The sequence below is a fragment of the Dendrobates tinctorius genome, unplaced genomic scaffold (genome assembly GCF_039654945.1).
Source record: "Dendrobates tinctorius isolate UK_male_01 unplaced genomic scaffold, ASM3965494v1 ptg000102l, whole genome shotgun sequence".
Classification (NCBI taxonomy): Eukaryota; Metazoa; Chordata; class Amphibia; order Anura; family Dendrobatidae; genus Dendrobates; species Dendrobates tinctorius.
Genome location: NW_027361770.1, coordinates 40,164,296 through 40,188,017, shown reverse-complemented (window position 1 = coordinate 40,188,017; position 23,722 = coordinate 40,164,296). Strand labels below are relative to the sequence as shown.

At 45.9% G+C, this 23,722-nt stretch overlaps 1 protein-coding gene across 1 annotated transcript in view; it reads left to right on the top strand.

Moving 5' to 3' along the window:
* The window catches only part of CTNNAL1 (catenin alpha like 1), a 288,515-nt gene that overhangs the window by 256,416 nt on the left and 8,377 nt on the right, over positions 1-23,722 (top strand). Inside the window, exons 13-14 of the mRNA XM_073587855.1 lie at positions 4,633-4,683; positions 6,585-6,739. Coding sequence (XP_073443956.1) covers positions 4,633-4,683; positions 6,585-6,739 — 206 coding nt within the window. The remainder of the gene's footprint in view (positions 1-4,632; positions 4,684-6,584; positions 6,740-23,722) is intronic.

Below are 23,722 nucleotides of genomic sequence, written 5' to 3'. Positions count from 1 at the left end.
GCTTGGCCTAATACACATTCTCAATTGAAAAGTAGCCTTTGAGCGATGGATCACAAACTCATCCTAAATCGTTGTCTTCTACTTTCTAACTGTAAACTAATTTTGATCCATTGCTTTTGGAGATTTTATCTTTGATTCAGAGAGATCACCTAGCCTTTTTCCAAATGATTTTACACTAGACAGAATTTTTGATTGACGGAATGAGTTATAGTATTTTATTTAATGGGGTTGTGCAGACTTCAGCTACAAGTCTGAAGTTACTCCATGTGATTGCAAACTTGTGAATTCTCATTCCAAGTTCACTTGCACGCTGAGTGGATTAACAAGGGCCGAGAGCAGGTGGTCATGTGACTACAAGTATGCTATTTGCATACTCCTGACTTTCTGCCGGTTCCCAGCGCCAGAGAATCCTTACTGCATGCAATGTGCGCAGAGTGAGGTTTCACAAGTCTGCGGTCACATGGAATGTCTGCAGACTTGTAGCTGAATACTGGACAGCCCCTTTTAGGGTATGTGCACACGTTGAGAATTCCATTGTGGATTTTTCCATGCGGATTTGGCTGAATGCGCAGGTAAAATGACCTGTGTTTTAACTGCGGATTTAGTACAGATTTTCTGCAGATTTTGTGTGGATTCCACCTGCATTTTTACACCTGCGGATTCCTATAATGGAAGAGGTGTAAAAACACTGCGGATTCCACTCAAATAATTGACATGCTGCCGAAAATAAACCACAGCACATCTGTGCGGAATTTTCCGCAGCATGTGCACAGCGGATTTGGTTTTTCATAGGGTTACATGGTACTGTATACCGCATGGAAAACTGCTGCGCTGTACAGTAGCTCCGCAGCCAAATCTGCAACATGTGCACATACCCTTAAAGTTACATAAATATTAGACTTAAAGAGTTCCTGTCACTGCAGACCCAGCTAGGTGCCAATATATAGGTTCATGGCTACAAAGCCGAATACATCTGTATCCATAAATAATAGGCTTTTTATTGAAAGCTGACAATTCTTGTCTAGTTTTTGAACAAAATATTTTTTGCTTCATGTATTATCATTCTCCTTGGACACTAGGTGTTCATAAAAATGTAGATTTTTATGATAATGCCAAAGCGAGATTGCTGAAGTGAGTATGAAAATGTAGGAGAATATTTTGGCTGTCCTTGGATATCCAGAATCCTCAGATATGGGTAAGGCCTCTTTCACATTTCCGTTTTTTACAATCAGTCACAATCCGCCAGGTTTTGAAAAAAACGGATCCTCAAATTTTTTTTGAGGATCCGGTTTTTTTTCCCATTGACTTGCATTAATGGCGGATTGTGACGGATTGCTGTCCGTTGCATCCGTTTTTTTTGAGGATCCGCCAAAAATTGCTGTCCGTCACCATCCTCAAAGATTTCAAAACGGAGCTTGTAACGTTTTTTTCTCTGGCGGATCCTCCAGACACTCATTTAACCCGAAATTCTTTCTGGGTGCCGGACCAAAAAACAAAAAAGGGAATGTATGAAATAATTCTGTACAACAGTAGTGTAGAAAGTCGGGCGAGACCAGGAGCAATGTACCATCCATACCGCATACGCCAGCCCCATCTATGGCTGAGATGACACCATAGCCATTTACATCCAAACTCTATACATTTACGGTAATTGGTTTCAGTTGGATTAATCCGGTCATAACTATTATAGAATTAAATAATGTACAAATTATGTGCAATTCCATAATGTATTGTTAGTCCTGCAGCAACTTCTTTGCAGCCTATTACTCATCAATTGGATCTATCAGAAACCATCACAAAAGTCTGTGTATAGTTATGGCCTTAGAATCTTGGCACCTAAAGAATTATATTATAAGGTGCACCAGGGCACCCTTCATCCAAAATTATGTTATATGGTACCTGTTCCATGGCCAGGATAGCTGGGCTCTCTGTTCTGTAAACTAGTGTACGGTAATTTCCAATTAAATGATAAGAAAACCCATTAGAAAACCTTTATATTCTGTCAGTAAAGCTCTGTTCATGATTCTTGTTTACTGTATAAGGCCTCGTTCAGACATCTCTTTTTCAGATACATGTTCTGTTTGTGGTTTTCACAGAGCACATAGCCATTCTAATCTGTTTTTTGTGGACTCTGCCAAAAAATCACAGACATGTTCATTGTTTATCAGTGTCACAGATGGAAAGTAACAATACAAGTCTGTGGGTTCGTGAAAATCACGGACAGCACACACAAACTGACTGCATTATTGTGTAGTCTGTGCGCTATCTGTGATTTTAAGGTCACTGGCATTTATTTACCCTCCTAAGCCGTCTATATGGGCTTGTAGGTCATAGGAAGCTGAATCACATGATACCTTGATATCTGCAATTTTAAGTCTTATTCCAGAGAAATCCACATTTTTTTTAATATGTTAATGTTCATGTAAAAGAACTAGGCAGCAATAATGCAGCTTACACGTGTCTGTTAAACCACTGCCTCATAAACCTTCTCAGGATCTTTTCAAGGTGGTGCATACTCATAGAATAAGTGTCGCTAGATCACAAGGAATAAAATAATTAAAGCACTCAACCAATCCTTTGTGATGTATATCTTTAATACACAACTAGAATGACATGTAACCTGTTCCGACAAGCCTACAGCCTGCAATGATCCTCGGTCTACTGAACCACCGCACAACCAGCTCTACCCTCTCCTACTGTATCCTCACCCATCCCTGTAGACTGTGAGCCCTTGCGGGCAGGGTCCTCTCTCCTTCTGTACTTGGGTGTCCCTTGCCTTGCACATGTTTATTGTATTTGTCTATATCTCCCCTTTTCCCTGTAAAGCGCCATGGAATAAATGGCGCTATATAAATGTATAATAATAATAACCTTAAAGTGCGGTGTGCACGGGCAGGGGAGCTTTGGAGGTGAAAAAGCCTGATGGACTATGGCCGTTTTGCTTTGAGTTTGTTTTTCTACATGTCCATACGGATTGGGTGAGTGCTCCAATTCTTTTTTTCCTTGTGATCTATTTTTAATATGTAAATGAGCTGTTAAAGAGAACCTGGCAGCAGGATTGTGCACAGTAACCTACAGACAGTGTCAGGTCGGCGCCGTTATACTGATTAAAATGATACCTTGGTTTATGGAATCCAGCTTGTGGTTGTTGTGTAATCTGTATTTGTAGTTTTAAGTTAATGATACGCTGGTGCTCCAAGGTGGCCTGTGGGGGGGGGTCTTCATGTGGTGCTCTGCTTACATATTCATCTGTTTGGCTTATGACAATTCACTGATCCATCAGTCACCTGACCCTTACTTTACATACTGAATCTAATGTTTTGGAAAAAAACAACTCACATTCAGCAAGCGGCAGCGGCGCCTGCACTGCACCATGATTGCATTTGTAATATGCTTTTAAATATTTTATTTAGTAATATACATTTATTCAGAAAAAAAAAGCAATTGTTTCTCAAAATGGCGCCGCTGCGCCTGCTCAGTAGCACCTATTGGCAATCCGATAGATAATACTGCACAGGAACCATTTTGCTACTAGAAAAAAAGTCTCCACTAAGATGGCGACGCCTTTGCAGTAGCCTCAATTGGATCGCCGATTGATGCTACTGCGCAGGTGCATCTGGCACCATTTTGAGAGAGGTTTTTTTTTTTAATGAATAAATCTATATCACAACATAAAATAATTTAAATGCCTGTTATAGATGCAGTCGTGCTGCAGCAACGGCACCGCCGCTTGCCTGCTGAATGTGTTTTGTTCTTTGGTTTTTTTTTTAAAACATATTCAGAATGTAAAATAGGTCACTGAGGGATCAACTGTGACCTGTCATAAGCCATAATACAGATGGATATGTAAGCAGAGCACCACATGAAGGCCGCCCCACAGCACAAGCATATTATTAACTGAAAACTAGAAATAAAGATTAAACAACTACCACAAGACGGATTTCATCAACCCAAAGTATCATTGTAATCAGTATAATGGCTCCAACCTGACACTGTAGGTTACTCAGCATAATCCTGCTGACAGCTTCCCGTTAAGATCTGTGGTCCAGATTTGGATCTCCCTGAGAATCTGCATCCAGATCCTATTTTGAAAGAGATGACACCAGTGTGAGACATGTAGCTGAGGAAAGCAGACTGTCAGTCATTACATGGCTCGCACTGGTAATGCATCCTTTCTTTTAAAATAAGCTCTGAAGGCAGATTCACATTCAGTTCTATATCCAACCCATAGATCTTAAAAGCTCATTTCCATATTAAAAAAAATGTGGATTTCTCAGGAATAATATATCAAATTGCAGAAATAAAGATATCCATTGTCTTCCACTTCCTAAGACCCATATAGACAGCTTAGAAGAATTGATCCTACTGACATAGACCCTTTAACATTGTAATGAATAGGAGGATCTTTGGAATTTATTTTTTCATATTTGAAAGTCACTGATGAAACTCTGATGGTAAAAACTGAATCCTGGATAGTCGAGTCCAAAACATTGGTAACACTTGTACCATTTTTTGGGTACATGATAAATCACTGACATTTGATTGAGGCCTAATGTAGACTGCTGAATTTTTAATTTGATAAAAGTTAATTTGATTTTTATAAATATATATCTTAATCTGATTGCTTTTTAGAAACATAGTGGGAACCTGAAAACTATGAAACCTGTGAAGCTTGATGGAGAGGTAAGTCAGGAAGCTATACTCTTGAAACAGTATTTTTTTTTCTTGTTCGAGACAGTTGACGAAAGGTGGAAGATGGTGGGTTGAGGTTCCAAAAAAGCATCACTGAAAAGAGACCTCTTTATTTACCAACACCAGTCACTATACTAAGATACAGTAGAGAAGACCCTCATGATGAAGGCTCAGGCAGCACAAGTGCAAAATAATGCAGCCACTCTCCTGCCTACCAGTCATGGTGCAGGTGGTTGCCTAGTATTATAAATGAGCCCTGATAAGGCTTGTATAGGACACCAGTCACACAGATACGTGTAGTGCACAGTGTCTCCCATTAGTGAGACCCATGCTATTAGGTCAGACAGGCTGCCCAGCACCATATAAGATCTCCAGCAATATAAGGATTCTCTTACTGTGTGTCACATATTCATGTAGTCGTCGCCTAATCACTGTGTGTTTTATGCACTTTTGATATACACACTTTTGCACTTGGTTTACATATATCTGCATATTCACACATTTGCTTTTTTGTTTCCTTAGAATTGCCTTCAGTTGTAGCATATTACGCATATTCTTTTTTCACATACACACTCCTGCACTCCATTCAAATATATCTATATATTTACACTTTGTGTCACATTTTTTGCTTATTTCTCAGTATTCACTCACTTTTTTATTCACACTTATTTTTCTTCCCTTCTACTCATTTTTCCCCTTTTATTTATCCGTACTTTATTCCATGTAATTGAAACTTCATTGCCCCTCACTCCGCTTGCTTTTTAGAAACGTTAGGTTGGGCCTAGTTGAAAGGACAGAGTTATACATGACACATGTCCTATAATTTGTCAGAAAAGGGCATAAATTATAGTACAAATTGCACTCCTAATTAGATTTTTTTGGGGGGAGGGACAAACAGCAAGAGATGCGCCTACTTTAAGTCATGTGCCTCTGTTATGTTTGACCTGTGTGCGCTATAATTGAATCCTAGATGCTGTTTCCTAATTGAAATTGTGCTTCAAGTATTTGCAATCCCACAACCTGAAAATGTATCCTACAAATAGGATGCATAATCTTTCTTCTCTTAAATAAAAACTCATTCATCTCCTTCCACCATAGAACACACCATGCCACATAAACCAGAAAATTTAGGATCGTTAGTGTTTCAGTACCTGTAAGAATGGACAGTTTCTATGAGCAGGTTTCATTGCATCATTTCCCGTTATACAGCCAGCTATTCATCTAGCAGTGCTTCTTAAACAAGAGGCTGCCCTCACCAGTGAGGTGCCATTAGTTGGTGGTGAGGCGCCCCCCTAGTTGGTGGTGAGATGCTCCCTAGTTGGTTGTGTTGTGCCCCCCTAGTTGGTGTTGCGTTCCCCCTAGTTGGTGGTGAGGTGCTCTCTACTTGGTGGTAAGGCCGCCCCCTCAGTTGGTGGTGAGTTGCCCCCCTAGCTGGTGGTGAGGTGTCCCCCTATTTAGTGGTGAGGACCCCCCAATTGGCAGTGAGGTGCCCCCCAGTTGGTGGTTAGGTGCTCCCTAACCGTTGGTGAGGTGCCCCCTAGTTGGTGGTGAGGTGCTCTCTAGTGGGTGGTGAGGTGCCTCCTAATTGGTGGTGAGGTAAACTGAAGGCAGTTTTGTTTTATGGTTTCAGCAGTCTCTACTTTAGCAGCATTCTTGACTTGATTTTGTACTTATTTTAATGTAATGTTATAGTGGGATCAGAAGACTAAAAAAAGGAAAATTGAGTGATATTTTATATTTGAATATCAACTTCCACTATATGCATCATGTTGGTCTGCCTGACAAGGCCAAGTAGAAAACATTTGAGAAGCTCTAATGTAAAGCATAAGATAAAATGCAGTTGTGTCTACCTGCCTGTACTACACTTACTAATTTAATGTATTTTCTTACAGGAGCAGGCAAAAATCTCCAAGCAAGGATTAGAGCTGCGTTTACTCACCTCAGATGTGGATTCTGAAGCAGAAAAATGGGAAGACCAAGAGAATGAGCTAGTTAGGCACGGGCAGACCATGTCCAGTATGGCTTACACGATGTACCTATTTACAAGGTACGCATTTATTTCACTTTAATCTCTGTATACAGTTAGGCTAAGTGCACACGTAGCAGAAAATTTCTGCTTGAAAACCTGACTCCCTTCCCAGAAAACCGCACGTTTTTTTCTGCGCGTTTTCACCGCGATTTTTGCGCGGTTTTTATGCGTTTTTTTCTGCGCGTTTTCTAAACGCATGGAAATAATCAGAAACGCGGAAAAAACCACGAAATTAATGAGCATGCTGCATTTTTTACCGCGATTCGTTTTTTTGCGGTAAAAAAACGCATCAATGTGCACAAAAAGTGGAAAATGTATAGAAATGAATGGGAAGCTTATTTTTCGCGTTTTTCCCGCGGATTTTTTGGCAAATCCGTGGGAAAAACCGCGAAAAAAAACGCTGTGTGTGAACACAGCCTTAACATTGAAAATCCACACGAATGCGATTTTGGTTTTTGAAAATGTATTGATCTTAAAGTAGATCTTAATCAGGGCCTTTTTTTCATACATGTTTGAGCTTCAAAATTTTTGCGCATTTGGATATTCAAATTAATTTTGCCTTTCTTTTTTTGATAATTTTTGTAAATTTTATATTGTTTCCCTTTTTTAACTCCTTTTTTTGCAAAGCAAAATTTTTTAATAAGTCTGTGTTTCAGATTTGTTTATGACCAAAAAGGATCACTAAAATAAATTTCAGTTTATGTTGCACTTTCTATAGCAATATTTATATTGGTTAAATGTTTTGTGTATTCATGGTGCTACTTCAACACTGGGTCTGTAGTGATCAGGAAGGCAGAGTTTGTAATAAGCCCTCCTCTCCTGCAGCTGCACCAAGGTATGTGCAGCACCTTACTCAACAATCCTGTTAAAAAATGCCACTGGGGCGCAATATGCAGACCCCTTGATGTTGGAGGTCATTGGGTGGTCTGTAAGTAGTTAATCTTTTCCTATTTATTAGCTGTAGTGTAAGCATAAAAGTGTATAACCGGCATTTAGAGTCTCTTGACTTTCCTCTGATGGTTTTCTAAAGAGGAATGTTTATTTTCTCTCCGCGCTTGCCGAGTGGAGTCCAACTCCTGGTGTGATAGCGGTACAATTGCCAGTTAGATATAGTTTTCCTTCTGCTACGTCTCTACTTTGTGCTGTTCCACTACTGCCCCCCCTCCTTGTCTAGTGTTATCTGTTTTACAGCAGTAGACAGAATTTTTAGTTTCTCAAAATTTATAGCGTCTGCATGCAGGAAAAACGAGACTACAGGCTGCTGGATAGTAAAAAAGATGCCGCTTAACCCAATAAAATATCTTACAACGTTTCATATGGTCATGCTTTGCATTAGTGTTTCAAGGCTCTGTTGTGAGTCTCACTAAAAAAGCAGTTTTCCTCCTATCGTTATAATAAATTCCTTGACATTGAAATTGCAACCCCAAGAAATCATGGCGTTCTAGAAATCACAGATTGATAGACATGTTAATAATACGCCAATGATCAAGGAATGGAAATAGGATTTTCAAAACCTCTCAGTTTATTCTATATCCGGTGTCAGAGCCTTATGCAGAAAAACAAACACATATCTTGGCTGAGATCAATGAGGTTGGTAATGATTGTCTGAAGAATGTTCTGCCACGCTCAATGCACTTGGGCAAATCATAATGATCCGCTGCTGGCAGCTGCCTTGGAATTGCCGCCAAATGATCTTAGATGTGTTGGATAGGAGACAAGTCCGGAGACGCTGCAGGCCATGGAAGCAAATTTAGACCACTCAGGCTGCTCATAGGAGCACAAGCAACATGTGGTCTGATGTCTGGTGCAAAAATGGCGCTTGGGGTATGTGCACACGTTGCGGATTACCCTGCGGATTTTTCCGCGCGGATTTGGCTAAATCCACAGGTAAAATGACCTGTGTTTTACCTGCGGATTTAGTACAGATTTGCCCTGCATTTTGACACCTGTGGATTCCTATAATGGAATGGAATGGAACGCCGCACAAAGAATTGACATGCTGCGGAAATGAACCCGCAGCGTTTATGCTGCAGATTCTTCCGCAGCATGTGCACAGCGTTTTTCATTTTAGCTTCAGGCTAATGGTACTGTACACCGCAGCGGATCCGCAGGACCAAATCCCCTGCGGATCCGCAGTAGAATCCGCAACGTGTGCACAGACCCTTAAGACGCTTTGAAAAATTCATAGTGAATTCTACACTTCTATTTGATTGATGATAACTCTGAGAGGTGCAGCTAGTGAGGAGCACACAAGTAGTAACTTTATTAAGGACAGCCTATCGAATTAACAGTACGCATTTACTGTGCTTTGTTAAAAATAGTGTGATTCTCAGATTAACCCTTTTAATGTTTTTTTTGTTTTGTTTTTAATTTTTACCTTAATTATGGCCGTCTTACAGGTACCAGAGCCGCTCCATGCTACACAGCTTTGTGCTTGGCTGTGTTGCAGCAAGTGATGTGATCTGAGAGAGCTCAGATTGTATCAGTTTAACCTCATAAATGCAACTTTGAAAGTGACAGCAGCATTTAACAGGCTTCAATACGATTACCCCATCTATATTGTCGTATGTGTATTTTCCTGAACTAATTAAATATAAAAATATTTATCCCATAAAGGTGAACTCCAAAGTGGAAAAAATTAAAATGTCAAAATTTCCGTTTTTAGACCCCTCAGTTCCCCCAAAAATGTGAAAATAAAGATTAACCTGGCTTCTGTACCCTGTCATGAACACCACTCGCTCATGACACATGTTCCTTGCATGTAGCGGCAATCTTCTCACTCGCTCGTCCACTCACCTATTGCAGTAGGCTAGCAATAAGCTAAGCACGGCCCACAGACGGTCCCCACATCCACGCCATACTTTGTACTGCCATCTCTTGCCAGTTTACCAGGCCAGCCAGACACCTGCATCGGGCAATACACTGGTGGTACACATGCACACAGAGCTTTCCCAAGCTCCTGAATGGTTCACCACTTGTACTCTGGCTACAAGATAACACTATAAATCTATTTTCTCTTCTCAAAACCATGGGAACATTAGAGCAATAAGGAACAAACGTATTAAAACTTTACTTGATATACAAAAAGTACAGGTTAGAAAAGGTGAAATAAAACGACATACATACAGGCAAAAACAGTATCAAAAGGGGTAAAATACAGATACATCTTATGAATTGGATCTCTGAGAGCTTCTCACGGAGAACGGCTCCTCATATATGGACAGATCTACAATGCTCCTTGCTTCCCCTGGGGTCTGACACCGATATAAAGGGTCTCATGAGACCTCTCACTCCTCCCTTCACTGAGGTAAGAGAGCGTCAGCTGATTAGGTTAGATTCATCAGATAACCTTCTTCAACTACTTGTTGCAGGCAGTGATCCATTGCCCCCAGTCTTTGATCTGTATGACTCATATCTCCACTTATGACATACCCCAAAATGGTATAAACTCACCTCCGCTCACAAGAAACATATATGCTTACACCGGTCCATGAACGGAAAAATAGTTACTGCTACTATGTACCGTAATCGTACTGACCTGATGAATCACGTTGACAGATCATTTTATCTACCGCCCAGTGAGCACTGTACCAATTAAACCCACAAAACAATGGCAGAATGGTTTTTTTTGCTTTGTTTTTTCTTAATTAAATCACCCTACTTGTATTTTTTTTGCCAGCCATTCCTTCAGCGCATTATATCGTAAAATGAATGGTGTCATTCAAAACTTTAAGGCTATGTTCGCACACATTTTTTCCTGCAGTAAAAACTTGCTCTCTTGGCAGTAAAAACGCTGCAACCGGCCATTTTGCAGCATTTTTACGTCCTTTTTTTTGTTGTGGATTACATGTGTGCTTTGTTTACAATATGTGGCAAAATCCCTCAATACCGTTGTGGGTTTTTTTCAGTGTTTTTTCACTTTCTCATTGCTTTCTATGGGTGAAAAAGCATTGCAAAAATGCTGAAAGAATTAACATGCTGCAGACTTAAAAAATGCTGCTGTTCTTAACCATTCAACGACCGCCGATACGCCTTTTAACGGCGGTAGTTTAGGGTACTTTAACCAAAGCGCTGTGAATTCACGGCGCTGAGGGAAAAATATATAGCGCCCTCCAGAGTCAGATTCTCTCTGGGGTCTCGGCTGCCGGGGGTAGCCGAGACCCCAGAGAACATGATTCGGGTCGGTTTTTACCAACCCCGGTTTTGTGATCGCTGTTATAACGGCGACCACAAAAAAAAAAAAAGTCCAATATGCCATTTAATTTCTCTCTCCTCTGATGTGATTACACATCAGAGGAGAGAGAAATAGGGTCCTCGATCCCCCTCCTGGTGTCCCTGGGTCGTATGGCTTCCCCCCATGGCCGCCGGCGTCTTCCGTTAAGAAATTGGCGGGCGCATGGGCAGTGCGCCTGCCGAGATCTGCCGGCCAGCACACGGCAACAATAGAAAGATTTTTCCTATTGGTTCCTATCACAGTGATCAAAATAAAAAAAATAGTAAATAAACCCCCCCTTTATGCCCCCCCTTAGTTAGGGAAAAATAACAAAATAAAGAAAATATATTTATTTTCATTTTTCCATTAGGGTTAGAGTTAGGCTAAAGTGAGTTGGGCTAAAGTTAGGGTTAGGGTGGGGGTTAGGTTTGTGGTTATGGTTATTGTTGGGGGTTATGGTTGGGGTTAGGGTTGTGATTATGGTTGGGATTAGGGTTAGGGGTGTGTTGGGGTTAGAATTATGGTTAGGATTATTGTTGTGGTTAGGGTGGGGATTAAGGTTATGGTTAGGGGTGGAGTTAGAATTGGGGGGTTTCTACTGTTTAGGTACATCAGGGGGTTGCCAAACTCAACATGGTGCCATTATTGATTCCAGCCAATTTTGCTTTCAAAAAGTCAAACGGTGCTCCCTCCCTTCTGAGCTCCTCTGCCGTGCTCCCAAACAGTGGTTTACCCCCACATATGGGGCATCGGCGTACTCAGGACAAATTGCTCAACAACTTTGGGGGTCCAATTTCTCCTCTTACCCTTGTGAAAGTAAACATTTGAGGGTGAAAAGATCATTTTTGTGGAAAAAATTATTTTTTATTTTCACGGCTCAACGTTATAAACTTCTGTGAAGCACTTGGGGGTTCAAAGTGCTCACCACACATCTAGATAAGTTCCTTAAGGGGTCTAGTTTCCAATATGGGGTCACCTGTGGAAGGTTTCTACTGTTTAGGCACATCAGGGGCTCTCCAAACGCGACATGGCATCCGATCTCAATTCCCGCCAAAGGGAACATCCTATGATATGCTTTGAAAAATGTCTTTCTTTTTGCCACTCTTCCATAAAGGCCAGGTTTGCGCAATATACAACTAATAGTTGTCCTGTGGACAAATTCTCCCACCTGAGCTATGATCTCTGCAGCAAATCCAGAGAGACTATGGACCTTTTGCTGTTTCTCTAATTGGTACTCTCCTTGCTTAGGATATCCGTTTCGGTGGATGACCATATCTTGGTAACTTTGCAGTTGTGCCATGTTCCTTGCATTTTTGGATGACCATTGTGTATATAGTGTTTTGTTTAGTGTGCCCTTAAGGTGATTAAATATATAATTTAACCTTGGGCTCTGATTTTTATCTCGGTCCACACGTCTGTGTTTTCGGTTTAACTTCACCGGGCTGGTGTCTGGCCCCATATTATCCCGTTAATGGACCGAGCTTATATCCAAAGAGGAACTGGTGGCAGTCTTACCGGGCTGGCAGGGCTCTATTTCACTGGTGCTAGTGAAAGGGGCCTCTCGGGGTTGTGAACGAGCGTTGTGCCAAGCCAGCGGCTGCATGGGCCACCCTTTCTTGCTTTCCTGCGCCAATGTGGACAGGGGGTGTCTTTGTAAAACTATGCCAAGCTGACCTTGCATTTCTCCAGAGGGTGTGGAACGTCACATTGATGAAAGTGAGGAGACTGTATCGCATGATCCCTCCAACGTAATGGTGACGTCAGGTGGGGCTGCAAGGTGCGATTCATCACAAGGAGTAACAAGAAAAAAATGAAAAGTCCATGGGGGTATCAATACTTTTTCAAGGTACTGTATCAGTTGTATGTACATACTCCAAAGATTGCGTAATAAACATTAGCAGTTCCCCATACGAGCAGCCAATGATGCTAGGACACTGAGGATGAGTGTAGGCTAGATTCTATTCTGTGTTAGTGGGAATGCAGAATTAATTCACTTAAGAATATAAGAAGCAGAACAGTAGGGTGGGGTGTCTGCCGGAGACCAAGCGGCCAGTTGTAACATTACGACTAGTCTCTAGACCAGGCCTGGGCAAATGGGGGCCGCATTTGGCCCCCTGAGTGCTTCTGTGCGGCCCGCTGACACAGCCAGAGAGCCGAGAAGGGACTGATTTATGATTCTGATCTTTCTCAGAAGCGATTGTAGCCCCCACCCCGTCTTCTCATTGGTGGATGCGGGGCTGCTCAGTTCCTGGCTTGCAGAGAGAGCTGGTGAAACCTGTGCAGGAGGCAGAGCTGTCAAGACATGAGGAGGGAATTAGGGACTACAACACTCATGTGCTGCAGATAATGGGCAAGTAGCTTCTAAGAGGGGCCCAGATACCACCTGGGAGGCAGCATCATGTGTCTGCTGTGCAGAGTAGGTCACAGCACCTGCAATGCCTCCTTTCACACTGTGGAATGAATGTTGTGGGACTGCAGTTTATGTCCAGGGAGAGCAGCTGATTAGTGGCCACTAAATCTCCCTGGATCTTCCTGGCAGCTGATAGGAGATAAAACACTGGGGCTGAGTATTCCTACTGAATACAGGGTCCAGCACGCCCTCCCCCCCTCACCTCCACTACATGCACTCTACAAATGGGATATTCTATGTGCTCCCCAAACTGCTCTTCTGCCCTGTGACGAACAGCCCACCGCCGTTCGTCTACTTACGGGCGACACTAACGGGGGTCCCGCTGCCACCAAAACGTGACGGACAGCGGACCCTGTGTCACCACTATGTCACAGTCCCACCACTGACACGGGTGTATCAGCGGACGGAGGGGCGTGACACAATGCCGGCACACGGCTATCACAGGCGCAGTGGGGCTTATCTTAGTTATCCCAACATTGGCACCATGTGACCGAAAATAACCAGCAAGCTAATCTCGCTCTACAATTTGCCGCAGGGGGAGTTTAATTTGGATGCCCCACCACTGCTATCAATCTTCCAAGCACTGCTGCGGGGATTTATGTATATCCCACTTTCTCAGTTCCACTTTGGAACTCGCAGCTCTCCGGCGCCCCCCTTACCCTCAGGTCAGTCAGGGAACTGCACCTAGGATAATTAGTCGCCGGACGGGCTGCCTGTTGTGAACCGGCAATTAGGCTTCTGCAGTAAGGGAATTATCAATGCTGTGGCGGAAGCCCCTTACTCAGCAATATAAGACCCTTCTAGACTGCCAGCAAGCCTCTATAGCCGTATACAACGCGCTGCCACCAGTCACGGTTACTTAATTCACAGTGTTAAATTAAGAGGGTCCGTGGCAAACCCCTTGAATTAGTAGCGATTATCTATCAAAGGCGTATAGTTCGAGTCTTAGAGCATAGAGACAGATCTAAATAATTATTTCATTTATTTTCCGAAAGAGGACAGTGATTACAGATAAAAGTTGCTATAAAATTGAGACATAAAATATGTACAGTACAGGTATAAAATAAAAGTGGAGAAAACAAAGAGATTACACTCACAGTTCCATATTGTTCCTTAGGCAGACCATGTGGTTTTAAGGTGGGTGGAGGCGGAGCTGCACTTCTCCGCTCATCTGAGTTCTTGTCAGCACGGACTCTGCAGCTGTTCTGAGCTGGTTTGCCCAGGAAATGCCTTATAGACTTTCCTATGTGACATCACAGAGAGGTGCATTCTGGGTTGATCCCACCTCTCTTATCCAAGTTATGTTTTGGCTACAAAACTTAGATTAGCTATAACTTTATGGGAGAAGCTGGTATGGACTCATCAGTGGTATCATGTTTCCCAGCGTAATGAGCCTATCAAGAAAACATCAAACATCTATGCGATATGACCGTCCATTTGGGCGCAAATCCTATCTCATGTTCTGGACAGGGTAGAACTTCGAAACATACGCGGTCTCGAAGCTGGGACCGCTCAGGTTACAAAAATATGATTTTCATATCTCTACTTGGTACGGTTTTCGCAGGGCAGGCTCTTAAAGTTTTATTTCAAACAAAGACCTTTTTCCCGCATTTTTCTTTCAGCTGAGAGAAGCCAAATGGTGTGAGGAAGATGGTCTAGCTAATTAACATTCCTGCTCTTCCAGAGGAAGTGGCAGGGTTGGTAAAACCTGGGGGGAAGGAATTCCTACTACTGACAGTTTACAATGTCCTAGGATGGAGGATTTGTTAGCACATTGCAACAGAAAACATATCTTGCAGATATTGTACATCACACCTCCCCCCTTAAGAGGGCGCTAAGGAGGCATTACCTCTCGGTAATCGGCCATGCGCACCTCAGCGGGTTCGCCCCGGTGGGACAACCCATCGGCATTGCCGTTTTCACTGCCCTTCCTGTGTTTTACAGTGAAGTCATACTGCTGAAGGGCAAGGCTCCAGCGGAGCAATCTTCCATTGGTTCCCGACACTGTGTGCAACCAGCTCAGAGGGTTGTGGTCGGTTACCACCGTGAAGGCGCGCCCATACAGGTAGGGCTGCAAACGCTGCAGTGCCCACACCATGGCCAGACACTCCTTCTCGATGGTCGAGTATGCCACTTCCCTCGGCAAAAGTTTCCGGCTCAGGTACAACACGGGGTGCTCTTGGTCCCCCGAGTCGACCTGGCTAAGCACAGCACCGAGGCCAAACTCGCTGGCGTCGGTCTGTACCAGAAACGGGCGACTGCTGTCGACTGCTCTCAACACTGGAGAGTTGCACAGGGCTGCTTTCAAAGCTTGGAAAGCCGCCTCACAGTCATCTGTCCAGTTGACTGTTTGGGGTAGACTCTGCTTGGTGAGGTCAGTCAAGGGTTTGGCAAGGGCGCTATAGTCCTGTACGAAACGCCTATAGTACCCTGCAGTGCCCAAGAAGGACTTCACCTGTTTCTTGGTCCTGGGGGTGGGCCAGGACACGATTGCGTCCACTTTTCCTGGCTCCGGACTCATGGAACCCCCGCCTACCCGGTGCCCCAGGTAGTGGACCTTGCGCATGCCTATCTGGCACTTCCCCGGCTTGATGGTCAGGCCTGCCTGGTGAAGACGCTTGAGCACCTCCTGGAGGTGCTGAAGGTGTTCCTCCCAGGTGGAACTGAAGACGGCAATATCGTCTAAGTACGCCACCGCGTACTCCTCCAGTCCCCGAAGCAGGTGGTTGACCATCCGCTGGAAAGTGGCAGGGGCATTCTTCATGCCGAAGGGCATGACCGTGGACTCGTACAGTCCAAAGGGGGTGATAAAGGCGGATTTCTCCTGCGCCTCAGGGCTCAGGGGAATCTGCCAGTATCCCCGACTCAAATCCATGATGGATATGTAGTTGGCGTTTGTCAACCGCTCGAGCAGATCCTCGATGCGCGGCATTGGGTGGGCATCAGAGGTTGTGATGGCGTTGAGCCCCCTGTAGGCCACGCAGAACCGGGTGGTTCGATCCTTTTTAGGAACGAGGACTACAGGTGAAGCCCACGCACCTTTTGACCGTCGAATCACTCCCAGCCTTAACATCTCATCGACCTCTTGGCGCATGACTTGTTGCACCGTTTCAGAGATCCGATAAGGTGTTCGCCGTAATGGGGCATGATTCCCGGTGTCCACCTCATGAACCGCTAACTCCGTCCTCCCAGGACGGTTGGTGAACACGGGCCGGAATAGTTCCAGGGTGGCCATCAGCTGCAACCGCTGGGACACGGTGAGCGAACCACTTATCTCCATGTCCTCAATGGACCCATTGGCCTTGGCCTGGGCCAGCATGTCCAGGAGGGAATCTTCCTCCCCATCCTCTGGCAGATTGCAGACCGGTAGGACGCAAGCTTCACGTTCGTAGTGCGCCTTCAGCATGTTGACGTGAAAGGCCTTGCGCCTACCCCGAGCATGGTCAAGCGTGACCACGTAGGTGACCGGGTTGAGCTGTTGGTGGACGACGTACGGGCCTTCCCAGGCTGCCTGAAGCTTATCCGTTGGTACCGGGACCAACACCCACACCTTTTGACCCACCTGGTAGGTCCGCTCCCGGGCGTTCTGGTCGTACCAGCGCTTCTGGTCAGCCTGAGCCTGCGTCAGGTTGTCATGCACCAACTGCGTCAAGGTCTGCATCTTGTCACGGAAGCGCATGACATAATCCACGATGGACACTTCTGTGGGGTTTGGCTCATCTTCCCAGGATTCTCTTATCAACCCAAGGGGTCCCCGGACTCGCCTGCCATACAGGAGCTCGAAGGGGGAGAACCCGGTCGAGGCCTGCGGAACTTCTCTGTAAGCGAACAGCAGGTGTGGGAGGTACCGCTCCCAGTCGCGCCCTTGGGTCTCAACCAGTATGCGGAGCATCTGTTTGAGGGTACCGTTGAAACGTTCACACAAACCGTTAGTCTGTGGGTGATACGGACTCGATACCAGCTGCGTCACCTGCATTTTCTCACAGAGAGCCTCCATTAGGCGAGACATGAATTGGGGCCCTTGATCGGTAAGCATCTCCCTGGGAAATCCTACTCTTGAAAAGATGGTCACCAGTGCGTCAGCCACCTTATCTGCCCTGGTTGAAGACAGAGCTACTGCCTCTGGGTACCGGGTAGCGTAGTCTACCACGGTGAGAATGTATCGCTTTCCGGAGCTGCTGGGGACGGACAGCGGTCCTACAATGTCCACCGCGATTCTCTGGAAAGGCTCCTCTATCACCGGCAAAGGAATAAGGGGAGCCTTAAGAGCAGGCCCCGCCTTACCCACTTTTTGACAGGTGGCACAGGAGCGGCAGTAGTGTGTTACATCTGTCCCCATCTTGGGCCAATAGAAGTGTTGAGACAGCCGTGCCTTTGTTTTGCTGATCCCCAAGTGTCCAGCGAGTGGAATCTCATGGGCAATCCGCAACAACTCAGTTCTGAACTGATAGGGGACGACCAGCTGTCTTTCCCTCAACCACTCCTTTTTAGGATCTCCGGGTACTGTCTCCCGGTACAACCTTCCTCGTTCCCAGAACACCCTCTCCTTATCAGACTTGGAGGTGGGCGTCTCGGCGAGACCTCTCAATTTCTCCAGGCTGGCATCTGAGTGCAGAGCAGCCTGGAACTCCATGCTGGAGGCTGCCAGAAGTGACGTCAGGGTCCCCTCTTTACTGGGACCCTCTGGAACCGGCTCTGGGTTCACCTCTGGTTCAGTCTCTCCTGTAGCAGCAGAGGGTCCAGAAGACAGTGCGTTACCTGCGATCTGGGCACTCTGACTGCGTGTGACAGCTGCTATGTATGCTGTCTCCCTGGGGATTTCTTCAGACCCACCAGCTGGTGCTGCCCTGGGCTCTACCTCCCCATCCACCCCCAACACTTCAGGAGCAGTGCTACTTATGGGCCAGTTACCTTCCTCGGTGGCACTGGTCAGCTGCATGGCATTACCTTCCTCATGGTCCCCATGCACCTCCCCATTTCCTTGAGCACCGTTGCTTACTCCTGCCAGGGGTTCCTCAGCCGTCTCACTCCGCAGAGTGACGGGGCTGAGCACTTCGGTACCTGTGGACACATCTACCGCTTCAAAGAAAGGGTTAACGGGTTCAGTCGGCACAGATACATCAACATCATCATCATCCTTCCTAGGAGAAGAATGGTTATCAGTTTGCTTTGGTACATTCACATCAGTATCAGCATCGTACCTGGGGAAAGAATGGTTGTTAGTTGCATCATTACTCATCAAGGCATTAGCAGGTAACACATTCAGTTTCCCGTCATCATCATCATCATCAGGGTTAACGTTACCCTTATTATCAGTTTGGGGAAGGGTGTCAGGGACGTAGTATGCAACCATCCGCCCCAAGTCAGTCCCCAATAAAACATCAGTGGGCAGGTTTTCAGACACTCCCACCTCCCTCAACCCGCTCCCGGCACCCCAGTCAAGAAAAACTCGTGCCACTGGCAAGGGACAACGGGTTCCTCCAATCCCGGTGACAGTCAGGGTTTTCCCCTCAACAAACTCTTCAGGGGCCGCCAGTCCAGGACGGATGAGGGTTCGTTCAGCCCCGGTGTCCTTGAGGCCTGTAGCAAGACGGGCCCCCACCTGAACAGGTTGAACGTTGTCGTCAGCCCTCCCAACCACACCTCCCACCAAAAGAACAGAGGCGTTGGGCCCGGGGGCCTTGGCTGGGGGGTTCTTCGGCCTATTCGGACAGGTGTAAAAGAAGTGACCAGGCCGCTGGCAGTGGTGACACAGGCGACTGTCAGTAGCCGGCCTGCTGTTGGCAACAGGGACAGGGCCTCCGGAGGGACGGCTAGCTGGGGCATTGGGGTTGGTTGCTGGCTTACCCCCTTTCCAGCTGGTGGCGACTGGCCTCCGCGTCTCGGGCTTCCGGTCGGCCTCGTGGTTGTCGGCGATCTGCGCCGCTTTGTCCGCGTTCGTTGGTTCGCGGTCCAGGATGAACTGTCGGACCTCAGCTGGGCAGAGATGCAGGAACTGGTCTTTGATCATCAGGTCCCGTAGCTGCTCAAAGGTTTCAACGGACAGTCCATGGATCCACTGGTCAAAGTGGGTCCTGAGTCCTTGCACCACATCACTGTAGCTATCGTGTGGGCCACGTTGGAGGTGTCGGAACTTCTTTCGGTATACCTCAGGTGTCAGCCGGTATTTGGCGATCAGCGCCTGCTTTATGGCGTCATAGTCGTCATCGGCTTCTGGCGGAAGAGAAGCAAATGCCTCCAGGGCTTTGCCTTTTAGCCCTGGGGTCAAGTACCTTGCCCATTGGTCTCTAGGCAGCTGGTACTGTCTGCAGGCTTTCTCAAAGGCTCGCAGAAATGTGTCCAAGTCCCCATCCTTTTCCATCACGGGAAAATGCTCTGGCCGGGGTTTAGGAGTCTGGACGCTGCTGGGCTCACTGCTTCGGGCTGTGGGGGCATTCCCACCCCGCTGGAGTACCTCCAGTTCATGGGCCCTCTGCGCCTCCCTCTCGGCTCGCCTCCGCTCGGCGCTCAGCTCTCTCAGCCTGGGCTTGACGCTCAGCTTGGGCCTCCTGCCGATATTGCTGGATCAGCCTCACCCGCCCATCACTGTCTTCGGCGGGGAGCGCGTCCAAGGCCATTTGCAGATAGGGGTCCACCCCGTCCTGGTTGAATGTGGGGCCAGCGCTCAGGAGTGGAGCCTCTGCTGCAGCCCCATTGCCACTTGGGCCAACTTCTGCGCTCGCTGGATTCTGGTCGTTGTCCAGCTGCACTAGAGCCGCGATCATTTGAGCTCTGTTTTTGTTTGTGGCGTCAAGGCCTTGGTACGTGCATAACCCAGCAAGAACTTCCTTTGTCTGCCGGTTGTACCAAGGTTCTCCTTTTGCCGCCATGGTTGCCAAATAAAAGATAGAAAAAGAAAAACGAAGAAATGGGAGGGAATACTTGTACGTACACACAAATGTCTCAGAACTAGTAACCACTGAGTCTGTTCTCCAAAACCTATGATGCAGGATTCCCGCAGGAACCGTGCAGGTTTTTAGTGAGAGGAATGATTGCTCAAACCAAATCACTAATGCTCTAGGATGATCCCACCGCTCTGCCACCAATATGTGACGAACAGCCCACCGCCGTTCGTCTACTTACGGGCGACACTAACGGGGGTCCCGCTGCCACCAAAACGTGACGGACAGCGGACCCTGTGTCACCACTATGTCACAGTCCCACCACTGACACGGGTGTATCAGCGGACGGAGGGGCGTGACACAATGCCGGCACACGGCTATCACAGGCGCAGTGGGGCTTATCTTAGTTATCCCAACACTGGCACCATGTGACCGAAAATAACCAGCAAGCTAATCTCGCTCTACAATTTGCCGCAGGGGGAGTTTAATTTGGATGCCCCACCACTGCTATCAATCTTCCAAGCACCGCGGGGATTTATGTATATCCCACTTTCTCAGTTCCACTTTGGAACTCGCAGCTCTCCGGCGCCCCCCTTACCCTCAGGTCAGTCAGGGAACTGCACCTAGGATAATTAGTCGCCGGACGGGCTGCCTGTTGTGAACCGGCAATTAGGCTTCTGCAGTAAGGGAATTATCAATGCTGTGGCTGAAGCCCCTTACTCAGCAATATAAGACCCTTCTAGACTGCCAGCAAGCCTCTATAGCCGTATACAACGCGCTGCCACCAGTCACGGTTACTTAATTCACAGTGTTAAATTAAGAGGGTCCGTGGCAAACCCCTTGAATTAGTAGCGATTATCTATCAAAGGCGTATAGTTCGAGTCTTAGAGCATAGAGACAGATCTAAATAATTATTTCATTTATTTTCCGAAAGAGGACAGTGATTACAGATAAAAGTTGCTATAAAATTGAGACATAAAATATGTACAGTACAGGTATAAAATAAAAGTGGAGAAAACAAAGAGATTACACTCACAGTTCCATATTGTTCCTTAGGCAGACCATGTGGTTTTAAGGTGGGTGGAGGCGGAGCTGCACTTCTCCGCTCATCTGAGTTCTTGTCAGCACGGACTCTGCAGCTGTTCTGAGCTGGTTTGCCCAGGAAATGCCTTATAGACTTTCCTATGTGACATCACAGAGAGGTGCATTCTGGGTTGATCCCACCTCTCTTATCCAAGTTATGTTTTGGCTACAAAACTTAGATTAGCTATAACTTTATGGGAGAAGCTGGTATGGACTCATCAGTGGTATCATGTTTCCCAGCGTAATGAGCCTATCAAGAAAACATCAAACATCTATGCGATATGACCGTCCATTTGGGCGCAAATCCTATCTCATGTTCTGGACAGGGTAGAACTTCGAAACATACGCGGTCTCGAAGCTGGGACCGCTCAGGTTACAAAAATATGATTTTCATATCTCTACTTGGTACGGTTTTCGCAGGGCAGGCTCTTAAAGTTTTATTTCAAACAAAGACCTTTTTCCCGCATTTTTCTTTCAGCTGAGAGAAGCCAAATGGTGTGAGGAAGATGGTCTAGCTAATTAACATTCCTGCTCTTCCAGAGGAAGTGGCAGGGTTGGTAAAACCTGGGGGGAAGGAATTCCTACTACTGACAGTTTACAATGTCCTAGGATGGAGGATTTGTTAGCACATTGCAACAGAAAACATATCTTGCAGATATTGTACATCACATGCCCCACCATGTACTCTGCAGCATCCTCACCTTTGTATGTGACTGTTAACCCTTACCTCCCTCTTTGCTCCCAGCTTGTGCTGTTGTATGTCCTGTGCAGGAGAGGTAAGGGCTAAAGCCCCCGTCACACAAGTTTTGTGACACATCAGCGATCTCACCAGCGAGATCACTGTGTGTCACACTTATCAGCGACCGGCCTCCCTGCCGGGTATCGCTGATCGTGCTTGAATGGCCTGGACATTTTTTTGATCGTTGTTCTCCCGCTGGCCAGTACGCATCGCTGCATGTGGCAGGCGGGAGACCAGCGAGCTGGAGCTGGTAACCAAGGTAAACATCGGGTTTCTAAGCGCAGCGCTTAGAAAACCGATGTGTACGTTAGATACCAGCTCGCTGGTGCAGGGAGCTAGTAACCAAGGTAAATATCGGGTTTCTAAGCGCCGCATGGCGCTTAGAAACCCGATGTTTACTTTGGTTATCAGCTCCCTGCACCAGCACGCTGGTATCTAATGTACAATGCGGGTAACTAGGCGACATGCGTCGCTTGTTACTTGCGTGTCGCTGTCCTGATCGCTGCTGAGATCTGTCTGTTTGGCAGCTCACCAGCGATCATGTAGCGACACACCAGCGATCCTGACAAGTTCATATCGTTGTCGGGATCGCTGGTGCGTCGCGATGTGTGATGGGGCCGTAAGTCCCCCATAGTGCTCCCCCCTGTGATCTGTGGCTTATCACATCCTCCCCCCTGCCTGTCAGCTCCTGCCCATATGTGATGTGGATCTATGCATGTGGTGGGAGAATAACTTTTTTCCAATGCTCAGGAAGGATATAATGGAACTAGAGCGGGTACAAAAGGAGGGCAACAATATTAATAAAGGGGATGGGGGAACTACAATACCCAGAGAGATTGACAAAATTTGGATTATTTAGTCTAGAAAAAAGACGACTGAGGGGCGATCTAATAACCATGTATAAGTATATAAGGGGACAATACAAATATCTCTCCGAGGATCTGTTTATACCAAGGAAGGTGACGGTCACAAGGGGGCATTCTCTGCGTCTGGAGAGAAGATTTTTCCATCAACATAGAAGAGGATTCTTTACTGTTAGGGCAGTGAGAATCTGGAATTTCTTGCCTGGGGAGGTGATGACGGCGAACTCAGTCGAGGGGTTCAAGAGAGGCCTGGATGTCTTCCTGGAGTGTAACAATACAGTCATTGTTAGGTTCTTTAGAAGGACGTAGATCTGGGGATTTATTCTGACAGAATTTTATAGGCTGAACTGGATGGACTAATGTCTTTTTTTTCGGCCTTACTATGTTACTATGTAATGTTCCTCCTGTTGAAGTCCTATGGGTGTGCAAAAATAAAAAAAAAAAACTGGATCCCATATGAATCATCCGTATAGCATCCGATTTTTACGAATAAATTTCCATTACTAACCCAGGACACTTTATTTCTTTTAAATTTTATTCACTCCTGAGATATAAAAATGGATGCCATACGGATGACAATACAGATGGAAATCGTCTTTTTCTGGATGAAAATCATGATTTTTTTTTTATATGCTCATCACATAAGCAACTGCTTTTTATAAAGTGATGAAATTAATATTATGCAGAATTAAAGGGTGATCCGAAACCAAAGGTGACTTTCATACTAAATTTAATTCAATAATCCGATCACTTTTCTAATATATTTCAGTTAAAAAATTTCTACCATTCCCTCTCTACTCTAACTTCTTGTC